Here is a 27904-nt window from a genome sequence, read left to right on the forward strand (position 1 = left end):
CTTGCCCTAGTGGGAACCACATACAACACTCCAGTGGTAGCTGAGGTGAATAGAGCAGGGTTCCAGGTTGCAGATCCGCCACGTTCTTTCTAAGACATTATGTAGTACCAGGAAGATCAACAGTGTGAAAACGACTCGCAGGCTTGCTAAACAGAAATTGGGGTAGAGATAAGGGAACAGCAACGTCTCGCTCCAGACAGATGTTGAGAAGGTCCACTGGACCACAAAGTCAATTCTGGACAAACATTCACCGAGTGGCTCTATCATAAGCTTCGAGATCTGCGGCATTCAGCACCCATCACATTGGGAGCGCAAGTGTATCCCATCGTAGCCACAGTTGTTTACCAGTCCACGTCAGGCGCCTAATCAGGGCACGCAAGGACAACCTCACTAAGGACTGGAGAGAGGTCATGTTCCGGGTTTCTGACATACAAGAGTATATCATCTGCATAAGCAGACACAATCAGATTATAGCATGGTAAGCGTATACCCCAATATGCTTCATAATTGCAGAGCACACTGGCTAGAGGTTCCACTATGAGTGCATACAATAGCAGGGGAACTTGGCATGTGCCTCTTGTAATAGGGATGGGGTCAGATATAATGCTGTTGACACAAACCTGTGCCGTCGGCTTAGTGTACCGGACTTGGACCAGTTTTAGAAAGATTTCACCCACTCCTAAATGCTAAAGCACAGAGGGCATAAACCGCTAATCCACCTAGTTGAGTGCCTTTTCTACATCTAAGTTGATCGCCATGGCACGCACGTCAGCATCGATGCGGGAGATTGCGCCAAAGAAGGTGCAGAGATTGTATAGGAGAGATCGACCAGGTATGAAGCCAGACTGCTCCGGACCCACAATGCCTGGAAGCACTGGCCCTAAGCAGTTAGCGACTTGTTTTTTTCGAAAAATGCTTGTATCAGTCTTTAAGAGTGACAATGATCTGTAGGACAAGCAGTTATCAGCTGGTTTACCTTTCTATGAACAAGGTGACTAACAGTGCTTCCTGCATGTTGATGGCATGCCGCCATCTTTCACCATCTCTTCAAAAAGGCTGACTATGTACAAGTCTGTCCTGGTAGGTTCTTATAAAAGGAAACCGTCAGCCCGTCCGTGCCTTCCCGCCCTGCATATTTTTCAGAGCCACTACTGTTGCTGAGGGGCACAGCAGCACGATAAGGTATTCCCTATGTGCCGTTGTCAGCAACTTCATGGTAATATGCGAAAGGTAGTCCGTCGTAGCCTGTTCATTATGAGCTATCTGTGAGGTGTAGAGGTCAGAATAGTAGTGGTGGAACCAATCCGCCACATGAGCAGGTGGGGCGATGCCTGTTGATCGACAATAGTGAGCACTGTACTGTCTTCACAGCTAGGTCGAACAAGAGCAACTAGCATAGTGTCTGGCCGTTCACCCTCACCATATACCCGCACCATTGCATACCTGCACAAGTGCATAACCTCCCTCTGAGCCATGTCATTGTATTCGTCCAGTTCGGCCCTGCTCCGCTGATTCCCTATGCAAACACTCCATGGCCGCTATCTGTTCCCAGCCATGCCATGCGGCCTTAAATTGAATGGAGCACACAGGAATGCTTCGAGATGGTGACTCCCTGTATGTAGATCTTAAAGGCCTCCCAGGTAGTGGTGAATTTGTCAAACGACCCCAGATTAGTAAGGAAATAGTCAATCGTCTCAGCACGTTCTTCGCAGAATGCAGCGTCAAGTAGAGTACTGTGGAAACCACCAAGAGTATGCAGGTGGTCGTAGAGCAGCCAACTCCAAAACCAATAACAATGGGGAATGGTCAGAGTATGTTTGTGGTAAGTGCTTGCAGCATTGGACCCATGATGTCAGGCACCGTGACAAGAGTCAGTAATCATTGCACATGTGTATGTTGTGGATAGAAGAATACTGCATATATCCTCTGCCCGTAGGGGAGAGACAGTGCCACACATCTAACATTCCACAGAGATCAGCTATGGCTGATATAGCACGGGCCACAGGAGCGATCTAAGTCCAGAGACAGGACGCAATTAAAGACAATGCCCCAGACCTGGGGTAGGTCACCATATTGTGCAAGTTTGGCATGCAGTGTGTAGTCATAACCAACAATTTTAACCACACTTTAATCTCCCCAGCTACCACCATCCACTCTGCACCCTTTCTCTCACTGACAACTACATTGTGACATATGCCTTTAACTGTTCAATGGGGTGCCATTTTAATTCATGTCACTACAGACACTTTTCACATTTACTGCCTTTCATATCATGCCTTTCCAGGATCCTCCAAAATATCTGCTATCCACACAACAGAGAATTTCATACCACATCTTGTCTGTCACACGTGGTTTGTTAATGTAATGCTAATAAATTGCCCTACGTCTGGTGTGACACATTCAGCCATATCAGTCTTTTTAGTAGCAGTACTTTGCTTTTTAGGATTCTTATATTACCAAAAACTGACTACACAAATTCCAGAGTGCAAACTAATGCAGTCCATAAGCAAAGACCGATTGAAGACGTCCCCTTGACAGGATTGAAAATGGTCTTACTGACTAAACTTACATAGCACTCACTACCCTGAAAGGGACTCTTGAAATGCATCCATCAGCCAGCCTCTTCAACTTCTTAAAGGGTGTAGGAAGTTGGCTCTGTATGTGCTATTTCAAAGTAAGGAATAGCATGCACAGAGTCCAAGGGTTCCCCTTAGAGGTAAAATAGTGGTAAAAAGAGATAATACTAATGCTCTATTTTGTGGTAGTGTGGTCGAGCAGTAGGCTTATCCAAGGAGTAGTGTTAAGCATTTGTTGTACATACACATAGACAATAAATGAGGTACACACACTCAGAGACAAATCCAGCCAATAGGTTTTGTTATAGAAAAATATATTTTCTTAGTTTATTTTAAGAACCACAGGTTCAAATTTTACATGTAATAGCTCTTTTGAAAGGTATTGCAGGTAAGTACTCTAGGAACTTTGAATCATTACTTTAGCATGTATACTTTTTACATAAAACACAATAAGCTGTTTTAAAAGTGGACACTGCAATTTTCACAGTTCCTGGGGGAGGTAAGTTATTGTTAGTTTTCACAGGTAAGTAAGTCACTTACAGGTTTGAGTTTTTGGTCCAAGGTAGCCCACCGTTGGGGGTTCAGAGCAACCCCAAAGTTATCACACCAGCAGCTCAGGGCCGGTCAGGTGCAAAGGTCAAAGAGGTGCCCAAAACACATAGGCTTCAATGGAGAGAAGGGGGTGCCCCGGTTCCAGTCTGCCAGCAGGTAAGTACCCGCGTCTTCGGAGGGCAGACCAGGGGGGTTTTGTAGGGCACCGGGGGGGACACAAGTCAGCACAAAAAGTACACCCTCAGCAGCGCGGGGGCGGCCGGGTGCAGTGTGCAAACACACGTCGGGTTTTCAATGGAAGTCAATGAGAGATCAAGGGATCTCTTCAGCGTCGCAGGCAGGCAAGGGGGGGCTCCTCGGGGTAGCCACCACCTGGGCAAGGGAGAGGGTCTCCTGGGGGTCACTCCTGCACAGAAGTTCCGTTTCTTTAGGCGCTGGGGGCTGCGGGTGCAGGGTCTTTTCCAGGCGTCGGGAAATGGAGTTCAGACAGTCGCGGTCAGGGGGAGCCTGGGGATTCCCTCTGCAGGCGTCGCTGTGGGGGCTCAGGGGGGACAACTTTGGTTACTCACAGTCGTAGAGTCGCCGGAGGGTCCTCCCTGAGTTGGTTGTCCTCCACCAGTCGAGTCGGGGTCGCCGGGTGCAGTGTTGCAAGTCTCACGCTTCTTGCGGGGAGTTGCAGGGGTCTTTAAATCTGCTCCTTGTAACAAAGTTGCAGTTCTTTTGGAGCAGTGCCGCTGTCCTCGGGAGTTTCTTGTCTTTTTCGAAGCAGGGCAGTCCTCAGAGGATTCAGAGGTCGCTGGTCCCTTGGAAAGCGTCACTGGAGCAGGGTTCTTTGGAAGGCAGGAGACAGGCCGGTAAGTCTGGGGCCAAGGCAGTTGGTGTCTTCTGGTCTTCCTCTGCAGGGGTCTTTCAGCTCGGCAGTCCTTCTTCTTGTAGTTGCAGGAATCTAGTTTCTAGGTTCAGGGAGAGCCCTTAAATACTAAATTTAAGGGCGTGTTTAGGTCTGGGGGGTTAGTAGCCAATGGCTACTAGCCCTGAGGGTGGGTACACCCTCTTTGTGCCTCCTCCCAAGGGGAGGGGGGCACATCCCTAATCCTATTGGGGGAATCCTACATCTGCAAGATGGAGGATTTCTAAAAGTTAGAGTCACTTCAGCTCAGGACACCTTAGGGGCTGTCCTGACTGGTCAGTGACTCCTCCTTGTTGCTTTCTTTGTTTCCTCCAGCCTTGCCGCCAAAAGTGGGGGCCGTGGCCGGAGGGGGCGGGCAACTCCACTAAGCTGGAGTGCCCTGCTGTGACAAAGGGGTGAGCCTTTGAGGCTCACCGCCAGGTGTTACAGCTCCTGCCTGGGGGAGGTGTTAGCATCTCCACCCAGTGCAGGCTTTGTTACTGGCCTCAGAGTGACAAAGGCACTCTCCCCATGGGGCCAGCAACATGTCTCTAGTGTGGCAGGCTGCTGGAACCAGTCAGCCTACACAGATAGTCGGTTAAGTTTCAGGGGGCACCTCTAAGGTACCCTCTGTGGTGTATTTTACAATAAAATGTACACTGGCATCAGTGTGCATTTATTGTGCTGAGAAGTTTGATACCAAACTTCCCAGTTTTCAGTGTAGCCATTATGGTGCTGTGGAGTTCGTGTAAAACAGACTCCCAGACCATATACTCTTATGGCTACCCTGCACTTACAATGTCTAAGGTTTTGCTTAGACACTGTAGGGGCACAGTGCTCATGCACTGGTACCCTCACCTATGGTATAGTGCACCCTGCCTTAGGGCTGTAAGGCCTGCTCAAGGGGTGTCTTACCTATACTGCATAGGCAGTGAGAGGCTGGCATGGCACCCTGAGGGGAGTGCCATGTCGACTTACTCATTTTGTTCTCACTAGCACACACAAGCTGGTAAGCAGTGTGTCTGTGCTGAGTGAGGGGTCTCTAGGGTGGCATAATACATGCTGCAGCCCTTAGAGACCTTCCCTGGCATCAGGGCCCTTGGTACCAGAGGTACCAGTTACAAGGGACTTATCTGGATGCCAGGGTGTGCCAATTGTGGAATCAAAAGTACAGGTTAGGGAAAGAACACTGGTGCTGGGGCCTGGTTAGCAGGCCTCAGCACACTTTCAATTCAAAACATAGCATCAGCAAAGGCAAAAAGTCAGGGGGTAACCATGCCAAGGAGGCATTTCCTTACAAAGGGTAATTATTATTATATAATTGTAATATAAACTTTATATTGCAATTTGTAACTCTAATAAAGCTGCAAAGTGCTCCCATTCATTTCAGGATCTTGGGGAAGTCTCAGAAAACATGCTTGTTAGGGTGTGGGTTGAGGTTTGGCCTCATGCATGGGTTACAAAAGGTTTGTCAAGACACCACTTCCTTCCCAACTCCTCCCGCTTTTTCTCTATTTACCCTCTCCCACTCACACCTGCCTTATTGGCTTTTAAGAAAGTGGGTCACATAGGGCCTGATTTTAAAAAAAGTGGTGCTGCACTTGGTGCAGCACCACTTTTATTGTGCCCCTTAGTGTGCCCCTAACACCACCAAGTGTGCGCAATATCTAAGATACGGTGCACCATGGCGGTAGTTAAGGAAGTAGCTCCATAATTTTTTATGCTCGTTCGGAGATTCGCAGGATTAGCGTAAAAAATGATTATGGTAATCCTGCAAAGCCTATTGAGGTCCATTGAATCAATGGTGTTTCTCTTTTTAACACCTGCTCTGAGCAGGCATTAATACTGCAGAAACAAATGACGCAAGAAACCTCTTAGATTTCTTTGCGCCATTTTTTTGGCCTCATTAATGGGGGAACGCCTCCTTTCCATACATTATGCATGGTGCAGCCATAATGTAGCACAAGGGGTTACAAAGTGGTTCAATGCATGCATTGCGCCATTTTGTAAATTTGGTGCGGTGATTTTGGCCTCAACATTTTGGCCACATCAGCGTAAAAAAATGCTGCTAATGTCGCGCAAAGAGGTGCTAGGGGCTCTTAAATCTGCCCCATAGTTTGTTAACTATGTAGAGCAGGTAGATGTGGTGAAATACGGAGACCTCAATGCAGGACAGCTGTTTGTGAAAGGTTGGAGGGACTGAAGTATAGTAATTCAGTTGCAACCTTTTAGGTGCAATGGCCTGGCTTCAAATATCACAATTTAGCATAAGACTGCCAACACAAGATATGGTCTCTGAAGCCCTTCGAACACTTGAGAGTACTGTTTGTCGCAAATAATTTGCTTACTCTCGCTTTGTGTCTGTGCTGAATTCTGTGGAGAAACCCTTTGCTATAAACGGCTGCAAAAAGAAGTGCCATGTAGATTATCATGCAAGTTGCACCTTTTATACTGCTCGAAATTGTGTATATGCTTATATTCCATTTCTTCTACTAAACACAGCTATTGCAATTGTTTGGTATGTGTGAAACAGTAAAAAATAAATGAGAGAAATATCTAAGTTTGTTTAAAAAGAAATTACCAGTTTCCCAACTGATAAGACCCATACACAGTGTGCAAATAATCAGTGATAACTTAGGGATTTGTGGGGCCCCTGTAAAATATGTTTTGTGTGCCCCCTGTTTGAAACAACTTTGAAATAATAAACCATTTTCAACTCATTCAATCCCCTCTGATGCTAAACAATATGAAGGTCCTGATTTAGATTTCAGCGGATGGGTACCGTTGTGACGGAGTAACCCATCCACTGAAATCTAAATCAGGCCCTAAATAACATGCAGGACCCCTAGAACTATGTAGCAGGGGAGGACTAAATTATGTTGCTCAGTTGATTGAATTATGTGTCAAGAAAAGGCCATTTATGTGGTGTATTTCATCATATTTGGTGATCCTATAACTTAATTGTTTTGTATTTTGAACATGTTAATACTGTCTGGGCAAAGGTTTCACTTTTCGTATACCAGTTTATCACCCATATATAGCAATCAGCAACTTGACCAATTAAATCTCTGTGAAGAGCATTTGACTGCACAGCAATATGTGTTGCCATGTTTTCTGGTAACTTTTGATCCTTTAACCTAGAACCAAAATATATTTTGATAAAAATCAGCAGATACCCTTGCACCATGTACTGGTGCATGGCAGCAATTTCTGCGCCAGCGCAGGGGGAGAAGACAGGAATGCGCTGTATACTGTAGACACAGCGCATTTCTGCCCTTTCCTGGTGGGACAAGGTTGCACAGCAGGGACTTGCCGCGCTGCCCTGTGCCAAGGGGCTTTGTGGATATGGCCCTGAGTGTCTAACCAGTATGTTACTACCATTGTAGGGAAAACATGCTTGGGATGACTTGGTGGATGCTTAATGGACTAGTGCATTATTTTAACATAAGACATACAGACAAAATGCTAGAAACTGAAGCTTTAGTAGCCAGATATCTGTAATGACAAGTATATCCATCTTCACTACTAGTGTTCTTGCTGCAACAGTGTAAATTACATAACTGCTCTGAGGAATTTCACGATTCATTGGTTAAAATCTGATAATTGCCTCCTAATTTATCTTCTCCTGCCCTGTCTCTCTTCTCCTCTTTGTATGTATGTACTTCCCTGGCTAAACAGTTACCTGTGACCCAGCTGAGTAAGAGATATGGAATGGGGTAGGATATGAGAAAGACAGAGGTATAAGGGGAACAGTATAGCGAGACACGTGAAGCAGAGGGACAAGGGGTAGACAGAGATGTACAAAGATATGTGAGGTAGGAAGCGAGGTTAAGTAAATAGAGAAAAGTGAGATATCCAGAAAGAAAGATTAAGAGAGACAGAAAGAGGTTGATGTGGACAGCGAAAGACAGGTAGTGAAATAAATAAGGTTTCGAGTGTGGTAGAGAGGTAGACAGAGATAGTAGGAAGGAAATGTACAAAACGTCAGAGGAGTACATTACTCAAAGGGGTGAAGTAGTGAGAGAGGTGCTGTGGAAAAAGAGCTGAATTAGAAAGAGTTAAAGCAGCAAAAGGTAGAGGTAGACAGAAACAGAGAAACGAGGAAAAATAAAGAAACACAAGGTAGTGAACAAAATGAAAAGAGGTATAGAAAAATGGGTGTGGTAAAGAAAGTACTTGGGGAAACAAGAAAGGTAGAGAGAGGGGGTGAAACGTAGAATCAGAAATGGGGTGTAGAGCGAAAAGAGAAATTTGAGTGATGTAAAATGGCGAAAGAGAGGTGAGGTTGAAACAGGCACAGTAGTGTGCGACATAAAAAGAAGTGACTATGAAGTAGAGAGATCTGTGAAGAAAGAGGTTCAGAGCGGTAGTTGAAGTCGAGTGTTGAAATGGAGAAGTAGGTCCAGGGAGAAGTATGTGTTTATTTGAGAGAGAGAGTGCTGGAGAGAAAGAGGAAAAGATGGAGAGAAATATAGGTAGCAAGCAAGCAGTAAGCTGTTTAGATAGGTGGAAAAGAGGGAACAGACATGGAAAGAGGAACTGGAGAGGTGACGCAGTGAATTAATGGTGAGCTAAACTCATAGGTTAGGTAGTTAGAGAGAGAGCGGGGATGTAGAGAGAGGCGGGGAACTGTAGGCGATGTTAGGCAAAAGTGAGAAACGAGATGGAGAGGTGAGAGGTGATGTAGGAAGTTGGCTCTGTATATACTATCTCAAAGTAAGAGATAGTGTGCACAGAGTCCAAGGGTTCCCTTTAGAGGTAAGATAGTGGCAAAATTAGATAATTCTAATGCTCTATTTTTTTTTAGTGTGGTCGAGCAGTAGGCTTATCAGAGGGTAGTGTTAAGCATTTGTTGTACACACACAGGCAATAAATGGGGAACACACACTCAAAGACTTAATTCCAGGCCAATAGTTTTATAGGGAGAAATATATTTTCTTAATTTATTTTTAGAACCACAAGTTCAAGATTTGAAGTGCATACATAAAATGCAAGGTACTCCACACAGGTAAGTTAGGAACTTTGAATTAGAGCAATAACATATACAGTTTTTGTTAAAATGGCAATAAACTATTTTAAAAGTAGACACAGTGCAACAATCAACAGTTCCTGGGGGAGGTAAGTACTGGCTAGATTGTGAGGTAAGTGAGACACTTACAAGTCTCAGTTTCTGGGCATAGGCACCCCACCGTTGGGGGTTCAAGGCAACCCCAAAGTTACCACACCAGCAGCTCAGGGCCGGTCAGGTGCAGAGGTCAAAGAGGTGCCCAAAACACATAGGCGCCTATGGAGAACAGGGGTGCGTCGGTTCCAGTGTGCCAGCAGGTAAGTACCTGCGTCCTCGGGGGCAGACCAGGGGGATTTTGTAGAGCACTGGGGGGACACAAGTAGGCACACAAAACACACCCTCAGCGGCGCAGGGGCGGCCGGGTGCAGTGTGCAAAGCAGGCGTTGGGTCTTGCATAGGAAACAATGGAGGGACCCGGGGGTCACTCTAGCGGTGCAGGCAGGGCACAGGGGAGCTTCTTGGTCCTGGGGTTCAGGGCAGTCCTCTGAGGCTTCAGAGGTGGCTGGTCCCTATTGGATGCGTCGCTGGTTGCAGGTTTTCGAGTCAGGAGACAGGCCGGTAGGGGTGGGGCCAAAGCAGTTGTCGTCTTCCGTCGTCTCTACAGGCTTCTAGGTCAGCAGTCCTTCCTTTTAGTTCAGGTTGCAGGAATCTGATTTCCTGGGTTCTGGGGTGCCCCTAAATACTAAAATCAGGGGTGCGTTTAGGTCTGGGAGGGCAATAGCCAATGGCTACTGTCCTGGAGGGTGGCTACACCCTCTTTGTGCCTCCTCCCTGAGGGGAGGGGGGCATATCTCTAATCCTATCGGTGGAATCCTCCAAATCTAAGATGGAGGATTCCTAAAGGCAGGGGCCACCTCAGCTCAGGGCACCTTAGGGGCTGTCCTGACTGGTGGGTGATTCCTCCTTGTTTTTCTAATTATCTCCTCCAGCCTTGCCGCCAAAAGTGGGGGCAGTGGCCGGAGGGGCGGGCATCTCCACTAGCTGGGATGCCCTGGGGCGCTGTAACAAAAGGGGTGAGCCTTTGAGGCTCACCGCCAGGTGTTACAGTTCCTGCAGGGAGAGGTGAGAAGCACCTCCACCCACTAAAGGCTTTGTTCCTGGCCACTGAGTGACAAAGGCACTCTCCCCATGTGGCCAGCAACTCGTCTGGTTTGTGGCAGGCTGGCAGGAACTGGTCAGCCTAACACTAGTAGTGGGGTTGGTATTCAGGGGGCATCTCTAAGATGCCTTCTGGGTGCATTTTACAATACATTCCACACTGGCATCAGAGTGCATTTATTGTGCTGAGAGGTTTGATACCAAACTTCCCAGATTCCAGTGTAGCCATTATGGAACTGTGGAGTTGGTGTTTGACAAACTCCCAGACCATATACTCGTATGGCTACCCTGTACTTACAATGTCCATGGTTTTGCTTAGACACTGTAGGGGCATAGTGCTCGTGCACATATGCCCTCACCTGTAGTATAGTGCACCCTGCCTTAGGGCTGTAAGGCCGTCTAGAGGGGTGACTTATCTATGCCATAGGCAGTGTGAGGTTGGCATGGCACCCTGAGGGGAGTGCCATGTTGACGTAGTCATTTTCTCCCCACCAGCACACACAAGCTGTGAGGCAGTGTGCATGTGCTGAGTGAGAGGTCCCCAGGATGGCATAAGACATGCTGCAGCCAGAGACCTTCCCTGGCATCAAGGCCCTTGGTACCAGGGTTACCATTTACAAGGTACTTACCTGAGTGCCAGCGCCAATTGTGGACGCAAAGGTACAGTTTAGGGAAAGAACACTGGTGCTGTGGCCTGGTTAGCAGGGTCTCAGCACACTTTCAATCCTAACTTGGCATCAGCCAAGGCAAAAAGTCAGGGGGTAACTATGCCAAGGAGGCATTTCCTTACAGGTGAGGTAGAGTGAGAGGACTGAGCGATCGGTAAGATAGCAGAGACATTGACAGAGAGAGCCAGGGTGTGAGGATAGAAATGAGGTTGTGTGGGAAGTGAAATAGGTGGAGGAGAAATCTTGGGAGGTCAGATGGAAAAAAAGCAGTGGGAGAAGAGGTAGAGAGAGAGGATCCAGACTGACAGATATAGAGGTAGGCATTGAGAGTGCGAGAGAGAGAAGCAAGATTATGAAAAAGAGGTAGAGAGAGCTGAAGTTGAGTGAGATATGTTGGGTATATTGAGAAAGTGGTAAGGTACTTAAGAGTGACGTAGACAGAACTAGGATAGAGAGCAAAGGCAAATGTACAAAGTATATAGAGATAGTGAGAGACATTCAGGGATAGGGTTAAGGCAGAAGTTGTGAGGTGATGTAAGTAGAGAGAAATGATGCAAAACAATTATTTTTCAAGGTAGTTGCTTCCACTTGCCTGAGAGTGTGGGGGCTGAGCCTTGGCAGGCCAGGCATGCACACTAATGGCTGAATTAATCAATGCTTTGCACTACTGCAAAGCTACCAAACATGATGCATACTATAGCAAAAAGTTAATTTTTGAGATTTACATTCCAGCACAAATCATTTTTGCACTGGAAAGTTGCTAAAAGGTAAAGCAAAGCAATGCTTTATGCTGCTTTGCGTTACTTTGCTTCATGGAGGCGTCCTATGGGTGGTTCTTGTGCATTGCCATGCCACAAACAATGATTTTGATGGAAAGCCTTTTCTACTACAGGGGTGTGGAATTTATTAAAATATATACTTGTCCAGGGGACAGGTTGCTTCTCAAATCTACTTGTCCTGTAAAAAGATCTACTTGTCCCTTTGGTGCCATGTAGTGTGGCGACAAACTATGGCAGCAATCACATTATGTAAGAGCTCTGATAATAGCCTCTCTGATTATGCCAGGGCTACTACCATAGTAGGGCTTGAATACTTGCAGTTTCAATCCCTACTGTAGCAATTTCCTTATTTTGCCACCTTTATGCAGATCTGCATACTGGGGCTGAAGGAAGCAGTAAGCAATAGTTCCAGGGCTGGAATGCCTTTGAGTCTGCAAACCTACTAACCTGTATGCTTTAAAGATTTTCACCAGCTTCTCTCTAATATTTTCCCATATTAAGAAAGGTTGGACATTTACTCCTGACAATGGCATAATTATAACTTCTTCAGGGTTGGGAAGAAAGTGGCTGGAGGGAAAATTAACTTGCAAATGCTCAATAGATTTTCACATGAGCAAATCTACACATGCTTATTTACCCATGCTAAAATACAGTTCACAAATATTTTATAGGGGTACGACATATACTATGGGTGCACTTTTGTGACTTTCTTTAAGAATTTGGGGCCACATGTAGGTAGGTTCAGATTAGCGACCCGCAAACCCGAATGTAGGATGGTGTCCCTGACACCATCTGTGATTCGCAAGGGTTTCGCAAATGCACACCTCATGAATAATCATGAGGTGGGTCGCAATTTGCGACCCCCTTGCGAATGGCGGCCCTCACAGGGATGGTGGCCTGCTGGAGACAGCAGACCACCATGTCTGTGACTGCTTTTCAATAAAGCTTTTTTTTTTTTTGTAATGCAGCCCGTTTTCCTTAAAGGAAAACGAGATGCATTACAAAAACGAAAATGGACCACTGCCTGCTCTGAAAAAATGTTTACAGTGACATTCACAATGGGGAAGGGGTCCCATGGGGACCCCTTCCCTTTTGCGAAAGTGTTAGCATCCATTTGAAATGGGTGCAAACTGCGATTGGTTTGCGCCCGCGTTCGCGGTCACAAAACAATCCTTCATTGCACTGCGAGTTGCAATTAGGAAGGGAACACCCCTTCCTAATTGCGAGCCGCAAACCCGTTTTGCGATTCGGTAACCAGGTTACCGAATCACAAAACTGGGTTTGTGCATCGCAGTGTGCTTTTTGCACGTCGCAAACAGCGAAAGTCGCTGTTTGCAACATGCAAAAAGCTACCTACATGTGGGTCTTGGTCCCTAATTAGGTCTGGTGTTAACAAAGACATTTTGTTTTTATTAAACTTCTATTTCTCTCTCTTTCGGCTGGCTTTACTGTGAGTGATCGCATTCTGCTCTTCCACAAGGAGCATATTGGCACACAAAGTAGTTTTGTTCAGTGTCAGGAACTACAGTGGCAATCAGTGACGTAACGAAACTGGAGGGTGCCCCTTTGTAAAGAACATAGAGGAGCCCCCCTCTCCAGACGCACTCAGGGCAGGTGCTGTGCTGAAGGGGCCACCTGGAGGGCGGCTGCAGGGCCTTTGTTACGCCACTGGTGGCAACGTGTGCTTTTAGAGTTCCAAAACCTTTTTTTTTTTTTTTTTTGCCAGTGTTTGTTACAATGTTGAGGGCCTGGTAGCTCCCACAACAATAAAGTGTTACAAAAGCCATGTCAAAACAAGACACGCATTGATGAAACTAAAGGACTTATAAAAATATGTCAGATCAGTTGGCTTTGTCAGTGTTTGTTTATTTTCATGCTTCCCATAATCGTGTTGAAAATGGTTACACTGATTTTCCATTAGAAATATTTTTGGGAAATACTAGCATGCATCAACACATTTTACTAAATGACACTTCATTTGCATCTAATCAGAGAGCATTCTGGGAGCATTATACTTAGCCTCATAGCCTAAACGTTTCCAACATGTGTATACACTTTTTTTTTTTTTTGTACTGGAACCAACGTCAGTAGTGAAGTGTGACCTTAAAACATTTATTTACAGCACTCACCCTAATAATGAAGGCTTTCAAATAATGAACCATAAATACAAGTTCGAACAGCATTATCTTTTGGAAACACATTACCTCAACTGCAGAGAGTTCCACTCTCTGTAAACAGGCAGAGGGTTGTGCCTACTTGTCCCAAGGACAAAGTAAACATAAAAACTTGTTGCCCTTGACCCCAAACAAGATGTCCCGGGCGTCGGGCGATAGGAACTCCACATCCCTGCTACTAACATCATAAACAGGACTTTGCTCAAGGAAAATGCCTCCTCAAGGCAAACAAGGAGAAATATATTATTTTCTCAAAAAATTTCCAACTTTGTAAGTTTCCAACTTTGCACACATGAAGTGGGAAAAGTTTAAATGAAAGTCTAAGCATGGTATTTTGCACTGGGGCTAGCATACCAGTACAGAACCTATGCTAGACTCACACAGACATCATTGCACTATGGTTCAAAAATACAGGTGTTGCGCTTGGCAGCCTGATCGCCAGCGATGGCATAAAAGAGCAGCAGTGCCCTGACTTAATAAATAAAGCTCTGTCCCTTCTCGGGACAATGCAGTACAGCAACTTTGGTTGCTGTGTTGCATTGCACAAAAAAATGATAAATGTGCTCCTAGGTTCGTGTTAAGCATACTCAGTTGTCAAACAAGCTATTTTTAGGAGAACTCTGGCTATAGCAGGTATTACGACTGTCCCACTCCTTTTACCACGGGGTCTGTCAGAAGGTGGGAGCTCTGGGCAATTGCTCACTTTGCCCATGACTTAAAACACCTCTACAAATAATAAAGTAGATGTGTTATAGTGCCTTCAAGTGCTGCACTTAACCATCTCTATTATTCACCTTTCACATTACAAATTGCCACTTTGTATGATTCTGTTTAGCCCTTGTGTCAGTGCCTCAACTTTTGTCTAATTACAGTATTGAGGCTAAGGCAGGTGAAGTGATTTGCAGGGGATAACAAAAATTCAAGCACCCGGATTCAAAGAATTTTGTTTCACTCAAGTCTACATCATAACAACGGATAGCCATATGTTATAGATGCACTAAATGAAATTTGCCAGGATCAGGATTTCACAGCTCTGTTGGCATGACTTCCTCAGCCTGGAAAAGCGCTTGGAGGTCCTCCGTCTCAGGACGATGGGATGCGTCACTAATAGACTCAGCCCTGGGCACCTCAGTTTTAAGCCGTAAAGTTCCCAGGGCTGATTGTCAATCAGTCACACCTCTTCACAGAATGTGGTGGGGTCAGCAGTCTCAATGACTCAATCCCACTCAGTGACGAGTAAGGGACTGCTGCCTGCTCCAATTGGCTGACCATAACAAGAAGGCAGCCATCCCAACCCTCCAGGAACCTCACAGACTTCCCTCCCACCACCTGAGATCACTGCTGTATCCCATTAACTTTTTCTTTAATGTTTGGTGCATGCGTGCATGTGTATGCATGAATGAATGTGTATTTCTGCATGTGTGCTGTGAATGTGTGTGTGTATGTGCTTGTAAATTGTTGGTGTATCTGTGTGTCCTTGTGAATGTATGCGTGAGTGAGTGCGCATGTAGATGGGTGAGTGCAAGTATGTATGTGTGTGCGTTTTTGGCCCGCCTCACCTGCTCAAACTACTAGCTGCCACTGCAAAGACGCTTTTCATACCTGATTCTGGCAGGATTCTGGTCAAAAGCTGGATAGCAGACCTGAACATTCCTGTTAGTGGGGTGCGCTATAGACAGCCCAGACACTTTGTTTCTCCTTCATTGTGTACACTTTAAAGCCCTCAGAATGCCTTCCCTGTCTGCTTTCTGTGCCGGGTAATAAAAACTTGGCCAGGTTTACCAAAACTTTTCACCAATGCAATGTCACCAAAAGTAATACCAATAGGCGCAAAGTAACAATTTGGTATTTACTTTCAAGCCCAAAACATTTACTTTTTCTGGTTGAAATCTGCCTGAAATTAAGGCTTGCACTATTTTGCATTTATTAGCATCAAGGGAGTGCACAAAAAGTGATCCATATGCCTTTCTATGCTGCATCCCATGTGTTTTAATGCACCAAAAATAATGACCCCTTGATGCAGGTGTTAACTTGGAGAAATCTTTTAATCTCCAAACATCCGGCTTTGCATGTGTGCTGCACTGTACAGCAAACATAGGTTTGAAATGTTTTAGTCTAAGCATCGTATTTTGTACTACACGAGTACTGTCCCAGTAGAAAACTATGGCAGACATCACGCACACAGTTTTGCACTATGGTGCCAAGATGTGTGCATTGCTTGTGGCACTGACAGCACTGGAGAAAAGAGCATCAGCGCCATATTGAATAGATTTTCAGAAGATCCGAGCACTCAAAAGTAAATCCACGCTACCTACTTGGTATTTATTTGAACTTCATTCTCATTTAACCAAATCACCATTGCACATGATTCGTCAAGTGCGACTTCTTCAAGGCTACAAGTCTTGTTCTCTTTGAATCGGGATTAAATATCACACTGGTACAAGTCTCCTACCCTTGTCAATTTCAGATATGTTATATATTCTTCTTCATTTGGTCTGTTATCATGTAGTCCCTGGGCGAAGGCTCCTGACACACAGGTACAAGTTTCCTACCCTTGTCAATTTCAGATCTGTTATTTATCCTTCTTTATATGGTCTGTTATCATGTAGTACCTGAGTGAGCGCTCCTGAGTCGCGGGCGAGACTACAAGAGTGGGTGCGCAGCACTTCCCAGCCACCTCTATTCCTGAACTTCAAATCCATATTTAATGTATGTAGTACTGGCCTGCTCTCCACTAGCACATCACAATGCAGCATCTGTGGTTGCAGTACTGCATTGCACTACGTTTTAGTAAATTTCCCCGCTTGTGTTATGCCCCCGGCTGGGCCCCTTCAAGGAAGAAAGGAAACCGGAATTATGAAACGCAAACAATTCTTTAGAAAAATTAGCTAACTGGTGTGCTACTTAGATAACTGACGTGCATGTTTTTCAATTGTAAGACGCAAGCCACTATCCTAATCATATCAGGAACCAGGAGAGGGGCGCCTCGGGAACATAAGAACGAGCCTGGGCGGCAATCTCCTATTAGCTTCTCCACTGGGGCGCCTTCCAGAGACCTGCACTTCTTGGAGTGGGTGTATGCACGTGCCTATCCTCCCTGCTGGGCCCCTGCACACGTGTTGCCTCTGCAGTACCTGTCCTGGGTATGAGAGTGAAGCTTGCGCCCCGGCTCCCTGTGCCGTGTTCCGTCTGTGTGCGCAAAGCAGATTCTAACGCCGCCGTCCTCTTTTTCACTGTTCTGAGCGCGAGGGTCGCTTGCACTGCAAATGACTGTACTGTGTTTAAAGCTTTCGTCGTGAGAAGTGTATGGTGGAAAGCTGAGCAGCTAGCCCTCTACTTACCGAGGAGCAACAGGTACTGCAGCCAGGGGAGCGCACGGCCGTCTGTGCTCCGGAGAAGGGTCATGCTGCACTCTAACCCCGGTCCAGGTCCTACATACCAGCAGGGACAGGAAACAGGGCTCCCTCGGATCTGCGGCAGTGACAGTTCCTGCAGCACATGTCCTCGGTGTGAAAAGAGCCCCGTCTGCCACGGACGCCGAGAGTGCGCGAACCCGTCCTGCGAGCTAGCGCGCCCACACCCTGCAGGCCGACTCCCTCCAGCCGCAGTCGAGGCAGAGCAGCCGGAAGCAGCGTCCGACAGAGCATAGCACACTCCCAGCTCCTTCTCCAGTTACTGGCTTTATTTCACTGTGTATCAGTGTGTATTGTACACTTCCACTTCCATGATCTGTCGTGCTTTCCTTCCTCTTAGCTTTTCATGTCTCGATTGTTTATTTAATCTTTCTATTTTTAATCTTGTATTCGATATCGGTTTCTTTAATCACTTATCTACTTTTGTTTCACTTTCGTTATCCTCTTTGTTTCGTTTTCTCCTGCTGTCAGTAAGGGCCTCGTCACTTGTATCTTTTTTTAATGATTTTTTTGCATTTCCAGTTTCTCGATGTTTTAGACACCCTTAGATGGCCCAAGTTCAGCTGCAACCCTACCGCCGGACTCCCCCGATCCCACTGAACACACAACGGGATCAACGCGGCAGTGAGAGGAGGCGACAGCAGCACAAAGGGGGGGAGGGGGGGGGGGGGCTACAAGGGCACAGGCATATCACAGACAGAGCAAGTCCGGAGAGTCAGTTCCTGGCTCGTGGATGCTCAGGACTGCATTGTCAAGATCCGGAGAAAGCTTGTGTGAAAAGATTTCTTGCCTGAAGTAGAAATGCCAGGAGGGCGGGGGAGCACTCTGTCAAATGCAAAATAATGTGATTTCGTGGATTCCCTGCACGTCTGTCTATATCTAATGTATATGATTAAGTACTGCAGTAAACATACCCAGATCCTTAATTATTCTGGGAAGGGTTGAGAGATTTTGTGGCGATGTAGAATACTTTCTTCCAATTTATAACTGCCACCTTAAAGGTATCCTGTAGCCGTGGTGTGTCTGTCAGATAACTGACTGGGTAGCAATGCTGGTTTGAGCAACCCTGCGTTCTTTTGTTGACCCTCACACGACCTACTAGTGTAAAGCTTCATCAGCACGACTCATCCTGGTCCCTATAAACCGGGATGGGCTCTACCATGTTCCAGGGAGCACTGGGTTCTATTATAGATTAGATAACAAGCATTTGGCAAAGCTAATAGGTCCCACCTATGCAAGAGCTATTGGCTGTGCCAATATGTTATAGCAATGTTGTACATCAGCGTGGCTGCTGTCCAGCATGGCTAAAAGTTGGTGGCGTCGAGGAGAGTCGCATGGAGTGTCGTAGAGTGGAATAGGGAAGAGCAGAGTAGAATGTTGTAGAGGGGAGTGGCTGAGAGTGTCGTGTTTTGGAGAGGCATAGTGTGGAGTCACGTAGAGTGGCATACACTCGAGCGGCATAGAGTAGAGTGGACTGGTGTAGTGCATTGGCGTAGAGTGCTGCAGAGTATGGTGGCGTAGAGTGCAGTGGCATTAAATTCAGCAGCACACAATGCAGTGTCCCAGAATGCAGTGGCACAGAGAAGAGTGTCACAGAGCTTAGTGGTCCAGGGAAGAGTGGCCGAGGGCTGAGTGGCGCAGAGTAGAGGAGTGGTGTAGAGTTGAGTGTTGCAGAGCGCAGTGGCACAGAGTAGCGTACGGTCGAGTGGCATGGAGTGCATTGACATAGGGGGTAGAGTAGAGTCGAGTGGCATAAAGTGCAGTGGCATAGAGTAGAGTAGCGTAGAGTGGTGCAGAGCAGAGTATAGTGTCGTAGAGTGCAATTGCTTAGGATGCAGTGGCGTAGAGTGGAGTAGTGTAGAGTGCAGTAGTGCATAATAGAGTGGCATAGTGTTCAGTGGCAGAGAGTGCAGTGTTGCAGAACAGAGTGTCAGAGTGCAGTGGGGTAGAATGGTGTAAAGAACAGTGGTGTAGAGTACAGTGATGCAGAGTAAAGTGCAGTGGCCTAGAGTGCATTAGCGAAGAGTGTAGTGGCATAGAGTAGATTGTTCCAGAGTAGAGTGAAGTAGCATCGAGTAGAGTGATACAGGGTAGACTGCAGTTGCGTAGAATGGTATAGAGTGTAATGGCGTAGGGTAACATGGTGTAGGGTGCAGTGGCATAGAGTGCAATGGTGCGGAGTATATGAGAGTTGCATACAGTGGCCTGGTGAAGTGTGCAGTGGCATAGAGTTGAGTGTTACAGAGTAAAGTGCATTGGCCTAAAGTGTATTACCGTAGAGTGCAATGTTTCAAAGTAGCGTAGAGTACAGTGGCATAGAGTGGAGTTGTGTAGAGTAGATTGGTGTGGCCCAGACTGGAGTGCAGGTTGTAGCATAGAGTGGCAAAGAGTGCATTGGCATAGAATAGAGTGGTACAGGGTAGATTAGAGAGGCATAGAGTGAAGTGGCCTGGAGTGCAGTGGTGTAGAGTGGTGGTAAACTGCAAATGTCTTGTGATCACATTCCATTAGCAAAACAACCATACACCCCCCTGCGACTTGCTATTAGGAATGAACGCCCCTAACACGCTCCTTCCTAATACCGACTCGCAAACCCATTTTGCGATTTGGTAATAGGCTACAGAATCGCAAAATAGGGTTGATACATGTCAAAAGGTTATTTAGTGGTCACAAACGGCCCATTTCTCAGTTTGCAACAGCTAAAACCTGTTGTGCATGTGGCCGCAAATTATGTGGCAGGAATGAATAAAATTGTGTATCAAGAAAATGCAAATTACACGACGTAATGTGGTACATTTTGTGATAGTATTACTTCAGAATTTTGTCATTTTTTAACAGAGTAACTGCCTTTGCAAAGTGTTGACCTCATTTTACTAATCAAACCTACAAATACAGTAAAAGACAACAGAATAAGGTGACCTGTCAACTTTTGCATAGGGCCTTCCACTGCATGGCAACATGTGTCACTGAGATTTTAGTAACTTTCTATCCATGTGAAGTAGGAACAATATTTGTTTTCTAAAAACTGTAGCTATTGTAGAAGAAAATAAGTTATGAGGCAAATGCAGCAAATTCATAATAACGTGGAAAACAATGCAGCCCCAGAATTGCATAATTCTGGTGGCCCTGTTTATTACCCACAACAGCAAATACCGAGTGGATATCACATACATCTGAATGGTTTTCTCTATGCGTTTTTATTCTATGCAATTTTGAAATACCACTAACCAAACTATCAGTGGTGTTCCTTGAAGTAAATTTTAGGAGGGCACACATTAAGGCCCATGTTTATAAATTTTTTGCGTCGTATTTGGATAATTTTTTGACGCAAAAGCAGCCCAAATTTACAAAATATAATTGTATTTTGTAAGTTTGCGCTGCTTTTGCGTAAAAAATGATAAAAAAGTATAAATATGGGCCTAAGTTCCATATAAACTGGTACTACACTTGGGCTCTCAGAATAAGGCATTAAAGGTAAAGGGGACCTGAAAGTCTTTAAGAATCGTAGCTCTGCAAATCTATGGAAGATTAGCTTGCTCTGCCAAAATGTTAATAAATCATTTTATCTTCACCTTTTGGTGGCTAGACTTGATTTGCATCTGCACATCCCTTACAAACCTATTTGCTTATTTAAGCATTGGTGAGGGGAGCATTGACTCAGTCCCTAAAGTTAAATTTTGTTAATAAAAATATTAATAATAATATTATAATAAGAAAATATGGACAAGACTTGGCCTTTAGTGCGCATGTATCTAGAGCATGTTCATCCTATAAGGATAACTTTTTTCTCTTTGATGCTAAATGTATCATGGAAACTCCTGCTGATGTCACGTGGATTCAAGAGGCAATGGTGAAGCCCTTCTACAGGGTTGTTGGCAACAGCAAGGAAACAGGCGTTATGGGTGGCCTCCTCACCCTTCCTTGCAGGGAGCCCACTAAGGTTTTCTTACACCTCTGCTTTTTTCACAGGATATTTTATTCCTTATGATACATGGTCACAGCATCACCCATTGTATACACTTCTTAAATCCTTGGGGCCTCATTTACGAGGCCCTAGTGGCACACTGCAACACTGGAGCGCCTTTTGTTTAATGCTCTGGTGGCGCAGAATGCCAGCCCATATTTACAATGCCCGCAAAGCCACCTTGCATGGCTTTTCATGGCCATGTAAATATGGAAAACTTTCACACATAACACTGCATGAAAGGGGCGTTCCATGGGTGTTACTTGGGGTGTTCTCAAGCAGCACCCATGGAACCTGAAGGAATCTGACTCATTCCCAGATTTACAAGTCTGGAAATACGTCAGATTCCTACATCGCCTCAGAGGTGGCATAAGAGTGATGCAACAAGGAGAAATATCTTTATTTCTCCCCTTTTTTCCTCTTTCTATGTGTGCTTCCTCAACTCTTGTAATTGTTTTTGTGCAGGAAGGTGTCCCTTCCTGCACAAAAACCATCATCCCACAACACAGGCACCCTCGCACCATGGTGCAAGGGTGCCTGCGTTGGTGAATTTCAGCATTTTGTGCTCCAGCACTTGCTGCACTGCCATGCTCCACAGGTCTTGTAAATGAGGCCCTTGGTGTCTTAAGAAGGAGATTGTATGGTTCCAGATCAGTGACGTAACAAAGCCCCCCCACAGCACCCATTGTGCGGGTGGGCCCCGAGCTCCAGGGGGTCCCCTCAGCACAGTACCCTGGCCTAAGAGCTCCTGAGTGAGTTCAGAAGGGGGCCTCCATGTACTTTGAAGGGGGCCCCCTCAAGTTTGTTATGCCACTGTTCCAGACATGAAGAATGAAAGCAGAATCTGTCGGGTGAAATGAAACACACCAAACAGCAATTTGTAGTGTTGCATAAAATATATTAAATGAGTTTAATTAAAATCAGTTAAAAAAATAGCTCAGAATAGGTAGTAGTATGCAGAGACAATCTAACTTTTGTATGATGAATTTTAGCAGGCAAAAGTTAAACATGTTGACATAAATATCTCTTTTCTGCTAATCGCTGTTCATTTTAGAGAAAACAGATCAGAAAGACGAAAAGCCAGATCGTGTTTACCATGTGAAAAGTGCAATTGCAATTATGCTCTATCATCTGCCTTTTACATTGATTGCTGAGTGGAGCAGGTATTATGTGGTCACAGCTCAGCTGTAATAAGTTATTATAGTTGGGCAGCGATGTCATTTTCTTATTTCAAGTTACTAAAGCTGTCACAACTGACCTGAAAAAAGGAAATTAGAGACACGATTTTACACGAAGATTGCAGATTTCCATGTATTTTAAGACTACAAATAAAGATGAGCATTTTTCCATTTAAAGCCCTCTGCATTACTCATGTTGTACCGAAATGGGACCCTCCTTCATTCACAATGGTACAATTCCAAAAGCCAGGGCTGCTTTAGCATTACATATCTACGTATTTACAAGGGCTAACTTAGCTTTATTGTATGAAGATGCAAATTTGAAATTACTGGCTCATAAATGGATCCAACCATGGGAGTATACAATTGCAAATATTCTGTCAACATTTTTGTGAAATGTAATTTGCTGGTAACATACAATACTTTTTTATGAGTGACATTGCATTGCCTCACGTAATGAAGTCACACTTGGTAGACGCAGAACACTGGTTCAATTAAAGAACAAACCTGAACCACTTTCCCAAGGATAAAATATGGTACTAAATACCGTAAGGTGAAATTTAGTGAATTTAGTAAGGAATACACATTTTCAAATTTCACCTGCATTACTACAATCAGTTTTGTTCAAGCATACCAATTATGCCCTAAAACTAATTTTCAGTCCCTAGTCAGATAGAAAAAATAATGCAACCACGTTTATGGGAAGCTGTTCATGTCAAAATTACAGATCCCCATATAGAAAACCTCCAGAAATGCATGGTGTACTGCAAAATGAAAATGGCACATATAAAATTGAATGTAAAATGTGTCAAAATAAATATGATACCCAGCAGAATTAATCTGACTTGTACCAGAACAAATATGAAATATGGCAGAGAGCATAGTGATTAATTTGAGTAACACACACTGAATTGAATAAGAGATATACTGAAATACATATCAATTATATATATCAAATATACTGAAATGAATATGGCACTCACTGTAAACAATATAGCAAGCACTGAAATTCATGCAACATGCATAAAAAAGAATGGGATATTTCTTGAAATTGAAGACATTTAGGAATATGACATGAGTTGAAATTATTATTAGAGATTGAAATGAATATCAGTTACAGCAGTGAATATATTGTATTCAGAAAGGAATATATTGTAGACTGAAAATAAGATAACATACCTTAAAATGGACATTACACATGTTGTAATGACTAGGAACTGCATTGAAATGAACATTACTGAGATCGGAATGAAAACTAGATACACAGAAATGAATATGAGATGATTTAAAATGAATATTACTTGTTGAAATGAATGTAAGCACCATTAAAATGAATTTGACATGCCTCAAAATGAATATGACTAATGCTGAAATTCTCATGACATTCCTCAAAATGAATATGACATGCATTGAAATGAATATCATACATATTGAAATAGATATGAAATAGGTTAAAATGGTTATGATGAATGGCAAAATTCATGGCAATTGTTAATATGATTATGGCATCAGTTGAAACAAATATAAAATGGATTGAAAAGTATGTGATATCTTTATTAAAAATTATGTTTATTGTTTTTTTCTTACAAATAAATCAAAGAAAAACATTACAGTGTAAAACTTGTGAGACCTCCTTCGGAGTGGCATTCTAGAAGGATACCCACACAGTCTGAAAGAGATATCAACCTTGTCTTGTCAAGAGGAGCATCATAATAAGTCTCAACACATGATAGTACTATATGTAACCAAGTCGCAAGCATGGCATGCACACCACAATTTCAAAATATACACAGTTGGTCGCCACACAAATTTGGCTCATAAGCGGACCCCATCCATCAATCTTCAGAGTCTGTACTTGTCTCAGAACTCAATTCCATGGCATCACTGAACCTCTCCAATAATTGTCCCCATGCCATAAGATCAGTGGATGCACCCTCATCCGTGCACGCCAGCCTCATATGTTCCTCTGCTATACCCCACTACAGAAGATCCTGTAGACAACCTAAGGGCTCCTAGTGCTCATCCAGCCCATGGCCACCCTGCGCTTTGTGTGCTAATTTGTATGGGATTTTCCACCCCCTGGTTTTTACCACCACTACGAGTATACATGTCAATGGTGTCAGAGCCATAAACAAGCCCAGAGCCTCCACAATCTTGGCAACTACCTCACTCCAGAATTGCTGTTCTCCTCTGCAGGACCACGCCAGGTGCAACAAGGAGGCCTCTCTTTCACCACTGCGAGCGCACCTGGCTCCCCTAGTCGGGTCGATCTTGTTAAGACGATAGGGTGTAACATAGGTACGATGTACAAAATTAAAGTGTAGGAGCTTAAATTTATTATTGCACGAGACAGTGAGCACTAAGGACAATGCCCAAGCCCAATCGGAGTCCGCCAGCAGTTCCCCCAACTCTCGCTCCCACACCCAGCGTGCTGCGTAAACTGTACTAGGGATATCTTCTCGAAGAGCCCTATAAAACAAGGTAATTAAATGTCTCCCCCCAGTTTATCAGTCCCCCCAACACCTTTAATGATAGTGGGGCCACTGGGAAATCCCTCCAGACTTCCCACACAACACTTTCAATCTTTGTGTATTGTAGGTATTGGCGTGGGCCCAGACCAAACATATCCTGCGCCTCTTGAAAGGAGAGGAACCTCTCATTAGGAAATAAATCCCCCACCACAAGACATTCACCCTTTCTCCAGTGGTCCATAGACATGTGGTTTTCAATATCACGAAATGGAGACAGGTTGCATACCTTCAATTCCCTATCAAACCGAGCACCTTCTTGACAAACTGTTCCCAGATCCTTGCAGTATTATAAACCAGGTGAGGGATTGCTCCCTTCGAGCGGCCACCCTTCATCAGAATCCACGCTATTGTATTTGTGCCCAGTATACCCTCAAAAAGTTGCGCCTTCCATGTGTCTGACTCAACCAGCCATTTCGCAGCATGCTGCAGATGTGCATCATAATAATATAGCCGATTATTGGGGATAGCCAACTCTCCATCCTCCATATCTCTCTGCAGTGTGGACAGAGCCACTCTGCTGCGGTGCTCCTCTCAAACCAAAGAAATCAGCAAACTAGCCAGTCTATCAAATAACGAGGGGCCGTGGAAACAATGAGTTTTGTACCAGGTAAAGGCAACGCAGGAGGAACACCATCTTAACGATAGCTGCCTTACCCATTACAGAGAGTGGCAACTTGTTCCAAAACAAAATCGAGCATTCCAGATCCGACACGACTCTTTGCACATTAAAGCCCTCATTACAAGTTTGGTGGTTTTTACCGAAGACAGCCGTCATGGCGCCCACCAGAAGACTGTAATGGAGGCGGTAAAATGGATTTATGCCAGAGAATCGTCGACAGGGTAAAGTCAGTGGGCAACCATCCACACACAAGGGAGGACATCCAGAAGAGGTGGAACGACCTATGGGGGAAGGTGCGTTCCATAACATCCAGGCACCAAATTGCTGTGATGAAGACTGGCAGTGGGCCCCCACCACCTCCCCCAGAGTCTGCTTCGTGGGAGGAGAAGGTCTTAGAGATCCTGCATCCTAAAGGCCCAACTGGAATACCTGAAGGACTGGACTCTGGTAAGTAACTAACACTCCCCTAGCACTAATTTGTCCGGTCCAGCATGCTACCCCACCACCCTATCACTCCCCAAGCCACCCTATCTTCCCCTCCACCTCCCACACAATCATCTAAAGCCCCTCCCCTGCATTCCACACCAACACCCAGCCACAATGGCCAGACAGTCCCTGCCCAGTGCATGGATAGCACTGCCAGTAACCTCACTACAACTCCCACAATGCACCTGCGCATCCACATGAAAAGCTGATATGTCACAGTGAAACGCCTGCATGTACAACTATCGCACCTGCTACACCAACAGGATGCTATGACTGAGGACCTATACATGGCAATGACAGCAATGTAATCCTCATTCATCAACCCTCAATGGAACATGGTTCCCATTTTACCATCTATTACCCACAAACAATGTCTGCAGTGCTGCATCTATCATTGCCATAACTAGGAATCAAGTTAAGCCACTGTATTTATCAGACAAAGAGACCAACATTCACACCTCCACCATGTGCCACTCTCCCATTGCATTCACAGGTACCCCTGCCACTGGTACCATGGAGAGGATGCTAGAGACAGACAACCCTCCCCAGGATGAAGGCTGCAGTGAGGACAACACCTCAGGATGTCTGGACATTGACGACTTACCTGGCCCACCTGGGACACCTGGTCAGTCCACCACTTCCAGCCTCACCCTGCCCACATCCAACCCCCCCCACCCTGTGGCATCAACATCACAGTCAACCCCTCATCCCCAAACCAGTGTCCCAAGAACTGGTCAATCAGTAGTGTGCCCCACAATACAGGGACATGAGTGGACCCCTCACACCCAAGACAATGAATGTCCTGGTGTAACTGGGAGTGGGCACCCAAGCCAGGGGCACAGGCACAGGGGGTCAGGGGCCGTGGGAGATCACATGTGGTCCAGGGTCTGAGGCCACCAAGGTTCTTGACTGGACAGGAAACCATCTCCCTAGTCCTGGGAGCATACCAGCAATCCCAGGGCAAGATGAGCCAAATACTCACCATTTTGGAGGAAAACCAAAGGCTGCAGAGGGAATAATACCAGGAGGCCATGCAGCAGTGGCAGGCACACAGTGCCACCATATCTTCCATTAAAGGGGTGCTGAAGGAGCTCACCACCATCCTGACGCTTCCTCCATCCACCTGCAGGCCCCTTCCACTAGCCAGATACCAACAGAGCCATCAACATCAGCCTCAGCTAGTGGAATGGAGGCCCTGCCATAGGAACCACAGGCCACTGGCACCCCTACCTCTGTAGTTGAGGAAACCCCCCGCAAACGTGGTCATCCGTCCAGACATCCTGCAGGAGCAGATACCAAGACTAAACCCACTGCCAGGATGTGACCCCCTCCTGAACATTCTTCCTTGTGTGCCACTGAGACACCCTGTTGGCTGTTCAATGTCATGTCTCTATTTACCCATGGTCCTTGGATTCTGGACCTGTACTACCTACAGCTAGGCCACCTACTCTGATGATTACTCCAACCATAACCCCACTTATCGACTGTTCGACACATTGTGCACAATAAACACCAAAGAACATAGAAACCTCCCTTGTGTCTTTATTATTACATGCACAAATGTATTTTTTACAAAAATGTAATGTGTGTTTATTCCTCCTCACCAAAAGTCTGTTACATGGACAGCAGAGGGAGACTTTCCCTGAAGGTGACACAGTACATCAGACGTGTTCGGAAATCCAGTTGCAAAGGAGGTACTAGTCCATTCACACACCAGAGTAGATCCACAAATCCAACCTGCAAATAGACAAAGACAGGGACTCACATCAGGATAGTAGACATGGTGGCAGCCACAGCGCATATGCAGTACATTGTTGTCATGCCCAGTGTGGATTGGCAGCAACACAGGGGAAAACAGAAGACAAAAACACATCCACAGTAACAGGGATCACATGACTATTACGCTGTA

The 27904-nt window shown here is 45.4% G+C and overlaps 1 protein-coding gene across 2 annotated transcripts in view; it reads right to left on the minus strand.

Moving 5' to 3' along the window:
* Positions 1–17479, minus strand: part of IL34 (interleukin 34) — a 458594-nt gene extending 441115 nt beyond the window's left edge. For both annotated transcript variants that reach the window (XR_011199931.1, XM_069217498.1), the window contains exon 1: positions 17146–17479. Coding sequence is in view for 1 of the 2 variants with exons in the window: in XM_069217498.1 (XP_069073599.1) it covers positions 17146–17209 (64 nt within the window). In the remaining variant the exon portion in view is untranslated. The remainder of the gene's footprint in view (positions 1–17145) is intronic.
* Positions 17480–27904: the final 10425 nt, after the last annotated feature.

This window comes from Pleurodeles waltl, chromosome 12 (assembly GCF_031143425.1).
Source record: "Pleurodeles waltl isolate 20211129_DDA chromosome 12, aPleWal1.hap1.20221129, whole genome shotgun sequence".
Classification (NCBI taxonomy): domain Eukaryota; kingdom Metazoa; phylum Chordata; class Amphibia; order Caudata; family Salamandridae; genus Pleurodeles; species Pleurodeles waltl.